We start from the raw sequence: 17,620 nt of genomic DNA, 5'->3' as shown, positions 1-17,620 counted from the left end.
CTATACAATTTCCTTTGAGAAATTTTTAGTATTGAGTACGCCCCACGAAAAAGTTGTGTTTTGTGTGTGTGTGTGTGTGTGTGTGTGTGTGTGTGTGTTTTTCAGAACACACACGCGCACATATCAAAATTTGAACAGATCTCACTTCATGACTGTGAACATTTGCTGACAAACTGCAGTCACAAGGAAATGTGCCGGCATGTTGTTGCACGGAGTGATGCAAAGAGCGTCCACTCTGAACAAATGTGCGCAGTGCGTATGCTATAGGTACACTAAACATGAACTACACTGTAATCTAACGTAACGAAAGACGCTGTTGTATACGTTTCGATATTGATAGCAGAGCGTACGTCACCCGCTTAATCCAACAAGAGGGGGCTCTATACAATCGGCAACAAAGCATTCGGAAAATATCGAATAATAATAATAACATCTGGGGTTTAACGTCCCAAAACCACGATATGATTATGAGAGACGCCGTAGTGGAGGGCTCTGGAAATTTCGGCCACCTGGGGTTCTTTAACGCGCACCTAAATCTAAGTACACGGGCCTCAAACATTTTCGCCTCCATCGAAAATGCAGCCGCCGCGGCCGGGATTCGATCCCGCGAACTTCGGGTCAGCAGTCGAGCGCCATATCCACTAGACCACCGTGGCGGGGCCCGGAAAATATCGAATACATGGGAGCGCATTCTATTGATGCGTAACGTGAGGGTAACCTAATCTTTTGAAAACGAATGCCTCGCGGAACCAAGCAATAAAAGTATCGTATGTGAATGCGCTGTTTTCGTACCACTAGTTCTCTTACCGTCACCTGAATTGCACCTGTTGCAGGTACATGAAGTAGTGTTACAATGGTCTATACTTACCCGCGCCTTTTATTTATATATTTCGTTGGCTGACATTCATCCACTAACAGTGCTCAAGATGATCAAGGACACCCCAAAGCCGAAGAAATAATTTTTTCGGAGAGTCTTTAAGCAGTTCCGATCTACATAAAGACGAAAAAAAGGAAACTGGAAAGAACGACACTAAGCGTTTGGGGTGTGCAAACGCATGTATGCTCAACAGAGAGCCTAGAGTGCTACGAAAGCTGAGATGATAGTGGGGCATTGCGAGAACCACTTAGGCCCCCAGAAGCTCCTGCCGTCCATGTAATGCGAACTAGAGTGCGCTGATGTTCGGGGATGGACGTGGTGTGTAAACATGGACAGCGTCATCGTCCTCCTATTCTTTCACCGAGAGAGCTTGGACAGAGTGTCCGCCCGAAGAGCGCTGAACGTTGTCGCTTGCGAAGTCGGCTCTTGTCAAAACGATATCACATACCTTCATTTCGCGAACAGCCTGGTCACTTAGAGAGTCGCCATGTTTGTACTGCTCGGGCTTTTCCGTGTGGGTTCTCGTATAGACGACGTCGGGCAGGATGTATTCAGTTTCGTGCTTATATTAAGGCGGTAGCGTCAAGGAGTCAGATGTGCGATGGGCGTAGCTGATCGGACACCGCTGACTTGTGAGAAAGCATATCTATACATCGGCCAAACACGCCGATGTATTAATGATCGCCTCGCTGACCATAACGGCGCGTAAAAAAATGAAACGTCTACTGTCATGCCACATGATTGCAAAACCTCCGGGGAAAAGAAGAAGATGTGGCAATCGAAGGTGAGAAAATCAACGGTCTCCAATAGGAGAAAAGACAAGACAGCTCTTGAACTGCTCGCGGCATTACATGCAGAATGACGTGGAAATAATTGCATAAGCGCCCTCTCGGTTAATATTTAGAAATATTTAAAGTGTTTTTTTCCAGATTTAGTGCGTTGAGACATGCTATAGCGCCCGTTTGTTCTTTATACATCCTTCTAATGCGCATATGGGTACCCTCCACTCCAGCTTTGCCCTCTTTGTGCTATATAGTCACTCGACTTCCATATGAATAAACAATTGAGGCGAAAACGCCTGAAGCCCGTGTACTTAGATTTAGGTGCACGCGAAAGGACACCAGGTGGTCGAAATTTCCGGAGCCCTTTGCTACGGCGTCCCCAACAATCATGTTGTGGCTTTGGTACGCAAAACTCCAACAATTGTTATTGCGATATTGCCACGCGCACTTCTTTTGTTATTTTTATGTAACTACAGTGAAACCTCGGTGATACGATCACAGCTCATACGAATTTCGGGGTGATACGAATATTTCGTTGGTCCCGGCCAAGGCCCATTAGCCTGCAATGTAATGTCGTACGGCTGTTGCGAACCGATTTTTCACCCAGCGACGTTTCATACGAACGCTCGCTACCACCCAGGTACGAAGAGGTGCTGTACGCGCTGTCGCGGAAGACGCGCCAATCACGCGAGAGCGCTCGAACGCAAGCGCGAACATGCGCGACGCACTGCCAAATCGTGAGAATCATGGTGTAAGAAAAACACTTTTCTTGCGGCCAGAATAAACCTTCAGAGACTCGTCACGGCCTCCGAATATCGCGGGTTAGAACGCACCTGCTTCATTAATTAAATGCGCACTTTCGGGCCGTATACTTACGAGTGTTGGTATGATGGCCGACATCTAAAAACTTAACTGACAATCATTCAGGATTCTTCATGACGTTGCCACAGCCCTGACAAACAATAAATGAAAATGTACGCCAGCTCTCTTTTGCCGCATGCCAATTTTCCATGCTTTCTGGTGATACGAATTTCGGATGATACGAATATTTTTGGTGGTCCCGTGAGATTCGTATCACCGAGGTTTCACTGTAGTCCCTTGCACACGTAGACGCTTCCTTGCGCAAGCTGCGCCCTAATGTCTGGGAACCTTCTAGATTATGTTAGAATCTTCTTATAGGCTTGAGCGCGAAAACGCGAACAGCTGAGATTATTCTGGAACTAACGCGGGAACCAGAGATAAGGCTCGAATGTTCGATGCCACATGTATAAAAGCCGACGCGCCTTGCTGCAGATCAATTTCTTAAACAGCCGACGCTCTGTTCACCGCTATCAGTGTACAGAGTATTGCTGCAGTTTGACTGCGTTTCCCGGCCACAAGTTCGGCCAAATAAAGAGTTTAGTCTAATACGCCGACTGCTGCATTCGTCCACGTCACGACCCCCTGACAATATGAATAAACAGTTGCAAGTGTGCGCATGTGTCGTCTCTCTCCCTTGCGTGCTGTCATATTTGCACTTCGTATTTCTTTGAAACTCTATTGTAAAGAAGACGGCACATAAAAAAAATGATGGAATCAGAAAACTTTCTTTTTCTAATAGGCAGCGCACAAAAGGGCAACGAATACGTACACAAAAAAGACGGAAACACAAGCGCTGTACAGCAAATGGGGATTTATTGTCGAAAGACCCGGCTTATGTATGTGAAAACGCGCATGCGCTCTCACAGCAGTGGTACGATGAGGACCGAAAAAACCCGAGGAAACCGCACAAATAAAGGCACAACAAAAACAACAGAAAACAAAAAACAAAAGAAAAAGAACACGTGGTTCTGATAAAAAATTTTGCCACACAGTATGTGGTTACATACCAAGGTATCGGCGCGCTTTTTCAGAGAAGGAGGAAAAAACTTTATTAGAGGTATATACAGGGAGTAAGCGCGAGGTGGCCCGGAGGGGGCCACCCCTCACAAGCACTAGGTGGGCTCCTCATTACAGGAGCCCATTGGCGATCGCCGCGACTCGAGCTCGGTCGACCAGGGCCTTCTGGCTCGCCAGGTCGGAGCAGCCGAGCAGGGCTGCCTCCCAGTCCTCCCGGGTGGGGTGTGGTTTTGGGGCGAGGTTCGGGGTTGACTGGCATGCCCACACCATGTGGTAGACGTCCGAAGACTTCTCCTCACAGTATGGGCATTTTCCTGTACAGGCCGGATCAAAATGTTTTAAAACTGCCGGGCACAGCAGCGTTTTGGTGTAAAGGCGGAGGAGTGTGCGTTCCTCCACCTTTGTAAGGCCCTTACAGGGTTTAGGATAAATTGCGTGGCCGAATTGATAGAACTCAGTAATTTCTCGATACGTTAAGGCCGGATTGGGTTCGGGATCCATTTCGGAAGGGTCTGAAGGCTTTGCCCGGAGAGTGAGCGCGCGGGCAGCGGCGTCTGCCGTTTCGTTGCCTTCGAGGCCCATATGAGCTGGAGCCCATATGATCATCCGGGACGCGGGGGCCCCGATGTAATTGCTATCTTGCAGGATGCGATACGCAAGGTGAGGAGCGTACCCCTGTTCAATATTTCTGCAGGCCCCTCTCGAGACGGTAATGACGACGCGCGAGTCCTGGTCTGCGGCAGCTAGCGCGATGGCGACCTCCTCCGCATGTGTTATATTTTGTGCCCTGAATGTTAGGCCGTTCACTGCGACGTTTTGGTGGACGACTGCAGCCGTGTACCAACCCCCATGGTGAGGACCGGAGGCGTCCACGTAAAAGATACCGTGTTTGTTCCCATAGTGGCGAGCCAGTGCCTCCGCCCGCGCAAGGCGCCTGCCACTGTGGTCGTCACGTGTCATGTTGGCCGGAAGAGGGCGCACGTGCAGGGCGTATCTCCAGACTTCTGGGATGCGTACGCGCTCTTCCGTCAATGTTGGGTGGTGGATGTGTAGTCGGGCTAATAGGCGGCGTCCCGACGTCGTTTTTGAAAGTCTTGTGTATTGGTTGGTCAAGTGTGCCTCCCGCAGCTCTGCGAAAGTGTTGACCATCCCCAGGCCCATAAGGCGCTGGTTGGACGTGGTTATCGGGAGATCGAGGGCACGCTTGTACATCTTCCTGAGAATCACCTCAAGGGCGTTCTCATTAAACTTGCGCAGGTGGAGGTAAGGAGCCGAGTAGAGGACTCGACTGGTCACGAATGCATGCGCCAGCCGCAAGGCGTCTTTGCAACGTAACCCCCCGCGTTTGTTGGAAACCCGGCGGACCATCCGGCCCACCTGGTCCCCCACCTTACGCAATTTGGCCAATGTTGTGTCTGCTCTGCGATGTTTGTGTATAAACAGACCCAGTACTCTGATCTCATCGTGTTCTGGGACGGGTCCGCTTTTTAAGGACAATTCAATTTTGGTAGTGCACTTTGGCGAGGGGCGGATGTGCACAAATTCCGATTTAGTCGGGGAGCATTGAAGGCCGCAGCGGCGGGCGTAGGCGTCCACGATCTCCGCCGCTTGCTGCAGGTTGGCTTCAATATCTCCTACCGATCCGTGTTTAGCCCAGATGGTAATGTCGTCAGCATACAGCGCGTGCTGTATCCCTTCAACATTCTCCAGCTGAGCCGGGAGTTTCATCATTGCCAGATTGAATAGTAGGGGTGAGAGTACCGCGCCCTGCGGGGTACCTCTCGTGCCTAATTGATAGGGGCCGTGTTCTTCATCTTGTATCCGGATATACGACTGCCGGTCAGAGAGAAATTGCCTAATGTACTGAAACGTGTTGTGTCCACAGTTTGTTTGGGAGAGGTGCGTCAGAATTATGTCATGTGTGACATTGTCGAAAGCCCCCTTCAAATCGAGGGCGAGTACCACCTTGTCATTGAGGGGGTATTCAACGGGATTTAGAATTTCGCGGTGTAATTGAAGCAGGACATCCTGCGCGGACCGGTGCGGGCGGAACCCGAACATGGTGTCTGAGAATACGTTTTGGTTTTCCAAAAACTCGGACAGCCGATCTCGCACCATAGTCTCCATCAGCTTTCCCGCACAAGAAGTGAGGGAGATGGGGCGGAGGTTGTCCGTGTTTATGGCTTTTCCGGCTTTGGGAATGAAAGTGACCAAGGCGGTCTTCCATTCGATTGGGAGGGGTGTCGCACCAAGCCAGATTGAGTTTATGTATGCGAGGAGTGCGTCGTAGGCCGGGTCGGGAAGGTTGGCAAGTAATTTTACTGTTACTTGGTCTCGCCCCGGCGCCGTTCCTCGCTTCATTTTAGTCAGGGCCGCCTTTAGGTCATGGAGCCGGAACGGTTGATCCAGCTCCGCGTTCTCGGAACCTGCATACGAGTACGCTAGCCCTCGGGGGTCATGTTGGACACAGAGGTATTGATCCCGTAGTTTGCTTGCTAATTTTGAGGTGTCTCCGTCGAAGCTATGGATAGCCCGTTGGAGATGTTTTTGTGTCTCGGCTCTGGTTTGGGTCGGATCGATCAAGGCGCGAAAGAGACGCCAAGTGCTCCGGCTGGACATTTGTCTAGCAGCCGTGTTGCATCGGTTCACCCAATTCGAGTCGGCGAGCTGGGCCGCGTACTCAGCCGCTCGTTGGGTGAGCTCGGCAATGCGAATTTTGAGCTTCCGATTGTGTTTTTGGCGGCGCCATCTGCGGACGAGGCTGTGCCGCGCTTCCCAGAGGTGCAGGAGGTGGTTGTCCACCCCCGGCAGGACCTCCGAGAGTTGAACTTGAGTTTCCGTCGAACGAAGGTGTGTAACCAATTCTTGTGACCACGCGTGGTAACCTGTTTCGTGGATAGGGGCCGAATTAGTGTAGTTTTTACGGAACTTTGTCCAGTCTGGTATGCGGGTTTGGGCGTGGGGTTTTGCCAATGGTTTGCTTGTGACTGTGGTGTTGAGTATGCAGTGGTCACTGCCGAGGGTTTCCTCAGTGTTGGCCCATTCTGCGTGTCTAATGTTTTTGGTGAAGGTAAGGTCCGGACACGTGTCCCGAGTCACGGAGTTACCCAACCGCGTTGGATATGCAGGGTCAGTGTGAAGAGTGAGGCCCAGCATGGACGCAAGTTCCGCTAGCTTGCGCCCGCGCTTCTATTCACGCACGTACCCCCAGAGTGTGCTGTGAGCGTTGAAATCACCCACAATCACCAGGGGGTCCCTGCCCGCAGCCTTCAGGGCGCGACTGAAGAGGGCTGCGAAAGTTACGTTTTTAAGCTTGGGAGAACAATAGATGTTGAGTATATGTAATGGTGCATTTTGTTTCTTAAACGGAAGGAGGGTGACCATCACATAGGAATATTCAGTATTGAGTTCCAAATCAACTTGGTTGGCTGTATAATTTTTGTGCACGAATATACAGGAAGAGGGGTCTTGCTGGAACGTGACATAATTTGTAAGGCTAGCGCCGCTCCCTGGCTCCTGGAGGGCAAGCACTGCGGGAAGTGAAGTGAGTTTTGAGAGGAAAAGCCGGAGGTGAGCCCGCTTGGCGCGGGAACGGAATCCCCGGCAGTTCCATTGTGTAATTTGTATGGGGGTGGCCGAATTGTTACGGGTAGAGTGGCTAATTTGAGGGCTGCCCGCCATGGTCATTGAAGTGAAAGAGTGGTTGTAGGGACGCAGCTGCGGAGCCAGCACTCGCGGGGAGGGGGGCATCCTCAATTCCGGAGAGCGAGCAGCTGTCTTCGTCTTCTACTTCAGTTTCTATGGCGCGACGCGACGTTTTGGGATAGCGGCCGGACACGTCTTTGATGAGACCGCCGGTTCGTCGGACGCTACGCGACGATTGTGCGATGTGCTGTGCGACGATAGTAGGAATATTTTCGGTCATTTTGGCGATAGCGGAGGCGATTGCCGCGGAAATTTGATTTTCTAAGGCATTTAGGCGGGCGTCCATGCGGGCCTCTAGACGGGCCTCATGTGCAGCTTCCGCGCTCAATACTGCTCTGGGTGCCACGGGCTCACTCTCCATAGCCTTGGTTGCGGGGGGCGAGGGGGGAGTGGTAGGCTGTTTTGATTGCGATTCTAGAAGCGCAATTTTTTTTAGTAGCATCTCAATTTGACCTTCGAGAGCTGCTATCTTAGTTTGCTCGGCATTGCGTGCCGCAGGGGGGGAGGAGGGGGCGGCCTTGCTCGTGCCGCTCACCTGCGTTCCATGTTTTCCAGCGTTGGCCCAGGCCCTGGCCTCCCCGCGTGGTGGCGTCGTCGACAGTTTTCCTGTGCCGCCGTGTGGTGGCTGCGTCGGTGGTCGCTTGCCGACTTCTGCTGATGACGCCGGCTTCTCGGTGTTGCTGTCGTCCCTGCTCGGTGACTCACCGGGGGAGCCAAGATGGCGGCCCTTCTTCTTGGCTGCCGACTTCTTTTTTGCCCCGCCCTTCGGGGCGAGCATCTTGTGTGTGCGGAATTTTGCCGCACATTCCCGCGAGTTTGTTGCGTGTCCACCGCCACATACCGAGCATCGCGGAACACATTCGTGAGGGGCCCGCACCCCCTCCACAAGCGGGGCTTGTTGACCGCAGAGGCCGCACGTGTTGGGCTGCGTGTTGGGACAGGCATCCGCTCGGTGGCCAACGACCCCACACAGGCCGCAGGCTGGAATTGTCCGGTAGTATTTTCGCACTGGGATGAGCATGTTCTCATAGTGCACGAAACGCGGTTTCACCTTCCCGGCAAAGGTGACCCGAGCTTTGTTAGAGGAGCCGAATTTCCTCACCTCGACGATGGTGCCTTCTCTCCATTGCACCTGCTCTCGAAGTGATTCAGTGGTGTCCGAGTTGCTGACGACGATGACGCCGTGGCACACATCGCCTCCGTCTTGTCGAAGGTATCCGTGGAGTGGAATCGCCCCATGCTCGGTATTGACAGAAAACTCCCCGAGGAGCCGATCTGCCGCCGCCGGGTTCGGGGTGTGGATCAATACGATGTTTTGGTCACGGGACGGCAGAACCGTGACACACTTTGCCAGCTCAGGCCCGAGGTAGGCCGTAAAGGCGGCTCCGTAGCGGTTCTCCGAAAAGGCTTGGTGCAGCGAGATATGTTCGCGTGGCTTGAGCACGACCACGAAGTCGTCCGGGCCCGGTCTTGGAAATGGGCGAGGCTTCCAGTTGGTAATAGCCTTGCCTTTGCTTCCCGCAGCGCGCGATGCAGGAGGCTGCGTCTTGCCGGCCGGTGTGCCGGAGGCCGGGATGGCGTTGGGCGCCGCTGTCTTGGCTTGAGCGAACGCGCGACGCGCGACCGCTTCATTCAGGGATTGGTGCCGAAAATGCGGAACAGTGGAATTTTCGTCTTGACATGTTGAAATTGTTGTCCAGGCCATGCCTTCGGGGTCGTAACCCCTCAGGAAAGACGCGGGGGCCGTCATGTTACTTCGGGAGGCCGGTTCCACGCCGTCGGCGTTCCACGCCGCCGGGCTCCGGCGTCGCCGTTAGGCGTAACGGCGTCGCCCCCGTGATCAGGTGTATTTCGGCCGCAAAATCTTTAAAAGTGGGCCCACCTGGTGAAACTTGGTTTCAACGTGGTCCAGATGGTTTGCTGCGTCGATTGACGCCAGTCTTGTCGGAGTGCAGAGGATTGAACCGTGGCCCCAGCCGAAAATCGACGGAGCCGATACGCCACACCTCTTGCTCCGTCGCGCGCTCGCAGCGTCCCCCTTTTCAGAGAAGGCAACCGAGGGGCAACTGATACATTTATCTTTCCATTTGTCAATTTCTATGGCCTCGATTACCTCTCTGGTTTCCTTCTTGCGTTCCTTGCGCACAATCTCCGTACCTGTTAAAGTGGGAGCACATCCACAATCCCTGCAATGGAAGGCCAAATGCCAAGAATCTTTTGCTGCAAAGTGGCGTTTGTGTTCCGTTAGCCGTGTGTTTATGCACCTGCCCGTCTGACCAATGTAAACCTTGTTACAGGTCAGAGGCATCTTGTAGGTCACCTCTTCTGTGCATGCGACGTAGGGGTTGCGGTGCTTGATTTCACACGATTGCGTATACCTCTTAGCGCCATTTACCTTTTTGCGCAGGCCCGACAATCGCAGTGGTGCCGAGAACACAACGTCGACATCGGCTTTCCGGCCTATCTTTCGCAGATTGTGCGAACTGGTCTGCACATAAGGGACCACCACCGTACGCCGGTGGTTCCTGCTTGCGGTTGCACTTATTTTCTTTTTTTGCAAGCCTTCTGCGACCGAAACCAAGAGGTTCGTCGGATACCCAGAGCGCCTAAGGCGGCTCACCTGGTTAGTGAAGCTGGCATCACCTTTGTGCGGACAGGATTTCTGGAGCGCGCTAAGGAAGCATGATCTGACAATTGCTCTCTTTACAAGTTTGGAGTGCGCAGATTGGTAAGGGAGGACGGGTTTGTTGCCCCTTGGTTGAAAAGCCCAACATATGTGACAAGGCGATACGTATACACCAAGGTCTAATAACCTTATATACCCGCTAATGGGCAGCTCGTACGTTGGTAACAATGGTGCGAGGCACGAAGCAAATGTGGCCATGACTTGAGATACTGCGGAATCAAAACCCTTGTCGTCACACTCTAAAGCCACTAAAAAAATTACGCCATCTCCCGCTAAGGGGGACCATGAGGCGATGCGAAGCCGGAGCACTTGCACGATCGCGTTCCGTTGGCGTTCGTTGGGCATGCCGACCTCGTGTCGTGGAACGCGAAGAGGGACGCTACGCGCGTCGTGTCTTCCATCTAGCCTGGCCGTTAATTCTCACAGGGCGAGCGGGGAACGCGGTCGACAGGCGGGCGAGAGGGGGGGGGCAGCGTAGGAGAGGAGAGAGAAGGGAAGGGGACGCGCATGCGCTCGAGCTCATCGCGGCGTTGTGCAGGAGAGAATTTCGGCATGTCTAGCCCGCGTTTCAGAGGAAGAGTGGAAAGGGGGATGGGAGAGGGAAAGTGGAAAGAGAAAGTGGAGAGTGAAAGTGGAGAGGGGAAGGGAGAGGATGAGTGGAGAGGGGAGAGGGGTAGATGGGAAGGGGAGAGGAGGTAAGTGGAGAGGGTATGCGCATGCGCAGTGAGGATGGTCACGCCGCACACCACCACCACCACCACCACCGGATTGACTCGACCTTAAGATACTTCGCATCTAAAAATCGTCGAGTTATCTAGCGGGTATATCAGGTTTTTAGAGCTTGGTCTATACGTATCGCCTGATCACATATGTTGGGCTTTTCAACCAAGGGGCAACAAACCCGTCCTCCCTTACCGATCCGTGCACTCCAATCTTCTAAAGAGAGCAATTGCCAGATCATGCTTCCTTAGCGCGCTCCAGAAATGCTGTCCGCACAAAGGTGATGCCAGCTTCACTAACCAAGTGAGCCGCCTTAGGCGCTCTGGGTATCCGACGAACCCCTTGGTTTCGGTCGCAGAAGGCTTGCAAAAAAATTACGCCATCTCCCGCTAAAGGGGATCATGAGGCGATGCGAAGCCGGAGCACTTGCACGATCGCGTTCCGTTGGCGTTCGTTGGGCATGCTACCGACCTCGTGTCGTGGAACGGGAAGAGGGACGCTACGCGCGTCGTGTCTTCCATCTAGCCTGGCCGTTAATTCTCACAGGGCGAGCGGGGAACGCGGTCGACAGGCGGGCGAGAGGGGGGGGGGGGCAGCGTAGGAGAGGAGAGAGAAGGGGAGGGGACGCGCATGCGCTCGAGCTCATCGCGGCGTTGTGCAGGAGAGAAGTTCGGCATGTCTAGCCCGCGTTTCAGAGGAAGAGTGGAAAGGGGGATGGGAGAGGGAAAGTGAAGAGAGAAATTAGAAAGGGAAAGTGGAGACGGAAAGTGGAGAGGGAAAGTGGATAGGGGAAAGGGAAAGGGTGAGTGGAGAGAGGAAGTGGGAGAGGGGTAGAGGGGAAGGGAAATGGTGAGGGGAAGTGGAGAGGAGGTATGTGGAGAGGGTATGCGCATGCGCAGTGAGGGTGGTCACGCCGCACACCACCACCACCACCACCGCCGGATTGAGCTCGACCTTAAGATACTTCGCATCTAAAAAAGGAAAACAAGTGCTGCCGCAAGAAGGCACCACGGGCGTACGGTGGTGATCCCTTATGTGCACACCATTTCGCACAATCTGCGAAAGATAGGCCGGAAAGCCGGTGTCGACGTGTTCTCGGCACCACTGCGATTGTCGGGCCTGCGCAAAAAGGTGAATGGCGCTAAGAGGCATACGCAATCGTGTGAAATCAAGCACCGCAACCCCTACGTCGCATGCACAGAAGAGGTGATCTACAAGATCCCTCTGACCTGTAACAAGGTTTACATTGGTCAGACGGGCAGGTGCATAAACACACGGCTAACGGAACACAAACGCCACTTTGCAGCAAAAGATTCTGGGCGTTTGGCCTTCCATTGTAGGGATTGTGGCTGTGCTCCCACTTTAACAGGTACGGAGATTGTGCGCAAGGAACGCAAGAAGGAAACCAGAGAGGTAATCGAGGCCATAGAAATTGACAAATGGAAAGATGACAATTATCGCTTTCGTGCACCTTCTTTGACTTCCCAAGCTTGCTTCGTATTCATGTTTCGTCATAGTCTAACCTTTGAAAAAGAGATCTCTCGCGCTCTTCCTGTGCGTCTCTTTAAGTTAGTTCAGTGTTGGGATAGCTGGTATGTTGACATTAAATATGTCGCAAACAGCGCAGCGAAACGGGACAACAGAAAGAAGTTGTTATCCGGTTGGCCCATTTCGTCGCGCTATTTACAAAATTTGCTGCGCGTCTTAATGCAATAAGTACTGTATACAACAGGCGAAGTCAAATGTGACCCAGTTTCCTTAATGGGGCGTCCATTCGCAAAGTGAGCGAAGAGTAATTAGAGTGCGGCTAATTAGGCGAAAGCGATTTGTTAAGCGAGGCGTTCTACGCGACTGGTTGCCGTATCGTGGTGATTCTAACGCGATGTCATAGTTTATGTCAGGAGCATTAGTGGCCCTATAGTAGTCCCAAAACCATATAATCAACTAGCAAAGCCACTGAGCGATTGGTCATGGAGCAGTGCGCTCGAGGTGATGTTGGTGTCCTTTCTTTCAAGTTTTGTTCTATTTTGAATCGTAGGAGGTTTTTAAGGAAACAAGCAAATGACTTTCGTCTTTATGCAAGTTAAGTTTACGTTTCGTACAAATCTTTACTAGGTTGCACCTCCGGTCTGTGTGCCACTGATGACACATTTTGATCAAATTATTCTGCGTTAAATACATCCGTATGTGTCGTGGAACATTTAGAGCGATAGCGCTACTCTCCAAGGTACAAACCCAGAAAAGGCCTCATTCCTTAATCTGAGCTCCAAGCTCAGCTAAGGTCAACGATGGCGAAAGAGCTTCCCCGAAGCACTTATTACATGTGTTCTGGGAGTGCCAAAAAAATCAATCCCAAAAAATTACGCCATCTCCCGCTAAAGGGGACCATGAGGCGATGCGAAGCCGGAGCACTTGCATGATCGCGTTCCGTTGGCGTTCGTTGGGCATGCTACCGACCTCGTGTCGTGGAACGCGAAGAGGGACGCTACGCGCGTCGTGTCTTCCATCTAGCCTGGCCGTTAATTCTCACAGGGCGAGCGGGGAACGCGGTCGACAGGCGGGCGAGAGGGGGGGGGGGCAGCGTAGGAGAGGAGAGAGAAGGGGAGGGGACGCGCATGCGCTCGAGCTCATCGCGGCGTTGTGCAGGAGAGAATTTCGGCATGTCTAGCCCGCGTTTCAGAGGAAGAGTGGAAAGGGGGATGGGAGAGGGAAAGTGGAAAGGGAAAGTGGAGAGTGAAAGTGGAGAGGGAAAGTGGTGAGGGGAAAGGGAGAGGATGAGTGGAGAGGGGAGAGGGGTAGATGGGAAGGGGAGAGGAGGTAAGTGGCGAGGGTATGCGCATGCGCAGTGAGGATGGTCACGCCGCACACCACCACCACCACCACCGCCGGATTGAGCTCGACCTTAAGATACTTCGCATCTAATATATCGGCCGAACATATTCATACAATAGTAGTGTGGAAGGCGACCTTGTCCAGTTCTGTCCCAGCGCAGCAACCAGCCCTGGTCGACCGAGCCCGGATGGCGGCAAGAGCCAATGGTCTTCCGGACTAGAAGGTCCAACCCCTATCGACTGAACTTGTCAGTAATAATTGTTTTACTCTCTCTCTCTCTCTTTCGTGCCACCACCGCCAGGGGCGCTGACTACATACAACTTTACATGCAGACACCAATGGGAAGTTACTGCTAGATCTCTGCGGGCATCATAGTCTTGAGATAGTTAACACGGGGCCTAAGTGTGATGGGCAGATTACGCTGGAAATCGGAAATAGACAAGGAAACATTGATTATTTTTTCATGACAGAAGGAACTTACGACAAACTGAGAGAAATGGAAATAGACACGGAAAAGATTAACAGCTTGGGTAGTGATCATAAACGCATATCATTACAAATGGGATATAAAACTCGAAACAAGAGCATAGAATCGATGTTTGGCAGCTAATATTTAAATCACGAACAAATAACAAATATAGCGGCAAGAATCAAGGAAGAAGTATACACGCAAAATACCTGGCAAGGACTCCCCGTCGAACGACGCGTCTACCTTCGAGATGCGCCGCTTCCTCCTCCGGAGTACGCAGCCAGGCTATGCACTATTCGCCTCGTGTGCCACCGATGCCGGCACTGCGAATGGCACTCCGGTGGCGCAAAGGCGAGGGCTTTTGTCATCTGCTAGGCTCTGGCAAGAACAGCAGCATTTGCGTTATATTACTCCCCCTCTCCCCCACCCCAAGTGTAGGGTAGCCAACCGAGCCAAAGCTTGGTTAACCTCCCTGCCTTTCCTCTTCGTATCTCTCTCTCTCTCACTCGCGTCACACGGTGTTCCTCGACTACTAGCTGTATTTTCTTTTAATGATAGCTCTTTAGATGGTTGCTAGCATTACGGAAAGTTAAGAAACGTTAACAGTCAACGTATATTCTACATACCCACAGCCATCGTGGTCAGGATCATGCCCCCGGTTCGTAGCGTGACCCACTGGGCTGGATGGCGTTGAAATAGCTTACGTGAAAGCGCGGACGTCCAGCCAATCGAATTCAAGAGCGTCTCCGCCACTTTGGAAGCGAAGCGCGATCAATAAAAGTTAGCGCTGTGTAAACCGACTTGAGTTGAACGAAAATCCATACTCGATTCCTAGCTGCCATGTGGACCTGTGTAGACAAAACGTCTGCCGACAAAATAAAATTTATAAATTCATCGACCAGCGGGTTATCGCGGACAACTAGCGTAAATTGGGCCAGTTGGATGCACATTAAAGCTTGTTACATGTTTATCGGGTCCGAATAAAACGCCAGCAGTGGTGCGCGTGGTACAGTTCGCACCCTTATATTAGAGGTACGCTCATGCGGTTTGCCGCTAGTGAGCCACATTCATGCTTTCGATAGCGCAGTGTTTGCCTAATCGGGCGTGCAGCATTGTCAATGGGGAGTACACGACGGTGCGCACTATTCAGTTCCTAATTCTTGAGATACGCCCTCAACTGTTCGTGTTTCATTTGACACCGATAGTCATCATCATCATCAGCCTGTCTACGCCCACTGCAGAGCAAAGGCCTCTCCCATGTGACACCGATAGTACAGCTTGGTAAATAGTAGGAAAAATCGGCGAATGTGTCCAGGAAGAGGAGAAAGAGAGCTCTATCCCACCACTCTTCTGGCCCCTTTGATTGGTTATTGCGATTCTTTACCGCTCTGTAACAAGATTTAATATTTTCAGATGAAAGCATTATATTCTTCATCAAACGCGAAAATTGACCGTTGGCGTCCCTCGTCGGCAGCGTCAACACGAGTGATCCAAAGATCATCACTTGATGACGTCACCTTATGAGGTCATCATGACATCACACACCGCCAAAATTTGTGACGTGATAACTTCACGTCACATCATGACGTCATCACATGGCATCGTCGTATTGCATTGCCTCCGTGATCGGGCAATGCAAAACGAGGTGATGTGTAGAGCGCTTGCAATGTCTCCGATCCTTGACGCAGTGCAAAACCACGTTACGTCCAGAAAGCATTCGGGGGGGGGGGGGCGGAAGGAACAATACATCGACTCAAGAAAAATAAGAAGCAGATGGCTTTCGCCTTCGAGTCACCTTAGGCAAATGCATAAGGGACTCTACGAGTCATTTTAGTACAGTGATCGCACCACGCCCTATCAGGAGTCGACCGTTGAGAGTGATTTACACTCCTTTGTTGCAAACACATCTTATTACGACTTACCGATGCGAAAGCTGTGTATTTATCTACGTCAGTATGGTTACACTAATTCTTTTCAGCATACTTTCAGACGACTATGAACGAGTCAGAAAACGTCGATTTATGAACGTAGGGCTTAAATCATGTTGAATAAAAAAACAACTCTGCACAGCCTAGCAATATTTCATATCACCGTCGTGCATCCCCTTTTGACTCGTGCTGTCAACCTTTTCATTTCTTGTTTAAAAGGACCGACAACTGATTTTTCTCGACCCAGTTTTTTACGGCGCGACAGGTAGCTTACCCTTCGTACCGTTTGTAGCTGCAGTGGTTTGTCCTAAAAGCACCTAGTCATTTTATTAGCAGTATTTCTCGATCTCAAAGGCTCCAAACACGCATGAAGGCTTGCTCCAGCAACGCTGAGAATTGATAGCGATGCCGCTAGCCCTTGTGAAAGCTGTCGTTGTTCTGCTTTCGCAGGAGTTACTGTAACTATGCTTAACCACCTTTATTTTGAGCTTTCCAACCATTTTTGAAAATAGCAAGCTGTTACAATGACATGATGTGGCTTTATACACCTTCTCGGTATTTGTACAGCGTTGTGTGCGCCTGCGCCCAAGGTTGCCTGCGCCTGTGTCAAGGCTGCCTACGCCAAGCGAAGGCAGCGCCACTTTGTTACATACAACTAACGCAGGCCTACATGTACATTTTTATGGAGTAATATCTTTTATTATAAAAAAATGAAGAATCTTTCAGTACTAACAGAAAAGTCATCGAACGCGTACACCAATCAACGGTCACGTGACCGGCGTCATCAGACCATTTATGATTTTGCCGCCAGAGGCGCCAAAGGTCATTTTTCACGACTTTCAGTGAAGAAATAAAAATATGAATCCACCTCTCACGAGATAAACAGGGTTGGTTTGAGTCAATGCGACGGACAATCTTTTCATCCGTGAAGTCATCTCATTTCATGTCCTGGGCAGTTGTCGGTCCCTTTAAATTTCAAGTACTTACGACGCGCTTACACAGCAGCTGGATGCTGAAAACTTCGATTTAATGAAAGGTTGTTGCCTGTAACGACCATTTATTTTTCTAAATGCCATCACACGTCATTCCTCATGCGCTTAAAACTCCGAACAGAGGAATTGAACCGAATGAGCAGGCTTGGCAACCGAACATGCGACGCACGCGATATACATATATTGCGCTTTAACGCAGACACGGAAGCCGAAGCCCGAACGCTGAAGTCAGTGATCGATGACGGGACGGAAACTCATTTTGAGTGCGCCACGGCCATAGAACAGTGGCGAAAGCAATCGTCGCCGTACGTGCAGATGTACACATTCATGGCTAGCAGACGACACCAGGAGCAATCGACACTCAATTAACGTGCTCCTGACAGCAACCCCGCTTCGTTTCGATGGGCATTTGCTTGAAGATTCAGTGCAAATTGCTTTATGATCTTGCCCACTATTGTTTCAATAACTCGGGCAGGACAAACTGGCCGGCAGCGTGAGCAGCCTTCACGTAGCGAGCGCGCGCCAAAAGCGGTACCGGAGCCCTCTCTCTGACGTCACCCGAAAGAGGGCGCCACACAAAGCGGAGCTTGCGCGCGATGCCTCCATCGGTGGGCGTGGCTTAGCTACTGCACATGCGCGGCTTGGCCAGCTTCTGCGGCATCTGGTTACTAAACGACGCGATGCTTTCTTCTTTTTTTGTAGCGTTAGCTACACGTGCCGCGCGGATCCTCATGAGCCGTGCTGCGCATGC

The 17,620-nt window shown here is 51.6% G+C and overlaps 1 protein-coding gene across 1 annotated transcript; it reads right to left on the bottom strand.

The window, feature by feature from the left end:
* Positions 1–6,726: 6,726 nt before the first annotated feature.
* Positions 6,727–9,064, bottom strand: LOC125759083 (uncharacterized). Its single transcript, XM_049417336.1, has 2 exons — positions 7,778–9,064; positions 6,727–6,849 (listed from the first exon to the last, which is right to left on the bottom strand). The coding sequence occupies exons 1-2, from the start codon at positions 8,990–8,992 to the stop codon at positions 6,727–6,729; spliced, it is 1,338 nt and encodes a 445-aa protein (XP_049273293.1). The 5' UTR covers positions 8,993–9,064.
* Between the last annotated feature and the right edge of the window lie 8,556 nt (positions 9,065–17,620).

This window comes from Rhipicephalus sanguineus, chromosome 7 (assembly GCF_013339695.2).
Source record: "Rhipicephalus sanguineus isolate Rsan-2018 chromosome 7, BIME_Rsan_1.4, whole genome shotgun sequence".
Taxonomy (NCBI): Eukaryota; Metazoa; Arthropoda; class Arachnida; order Ixodida; family Ixodidae; genus Rhipicephalus; species Rhipicephalus sanguineus.
The sequence above is the reverse complement of the archived record's forward strand: the minus strand, read 5'-3'. Positions and strand labels throughout refer to the sequence as shown.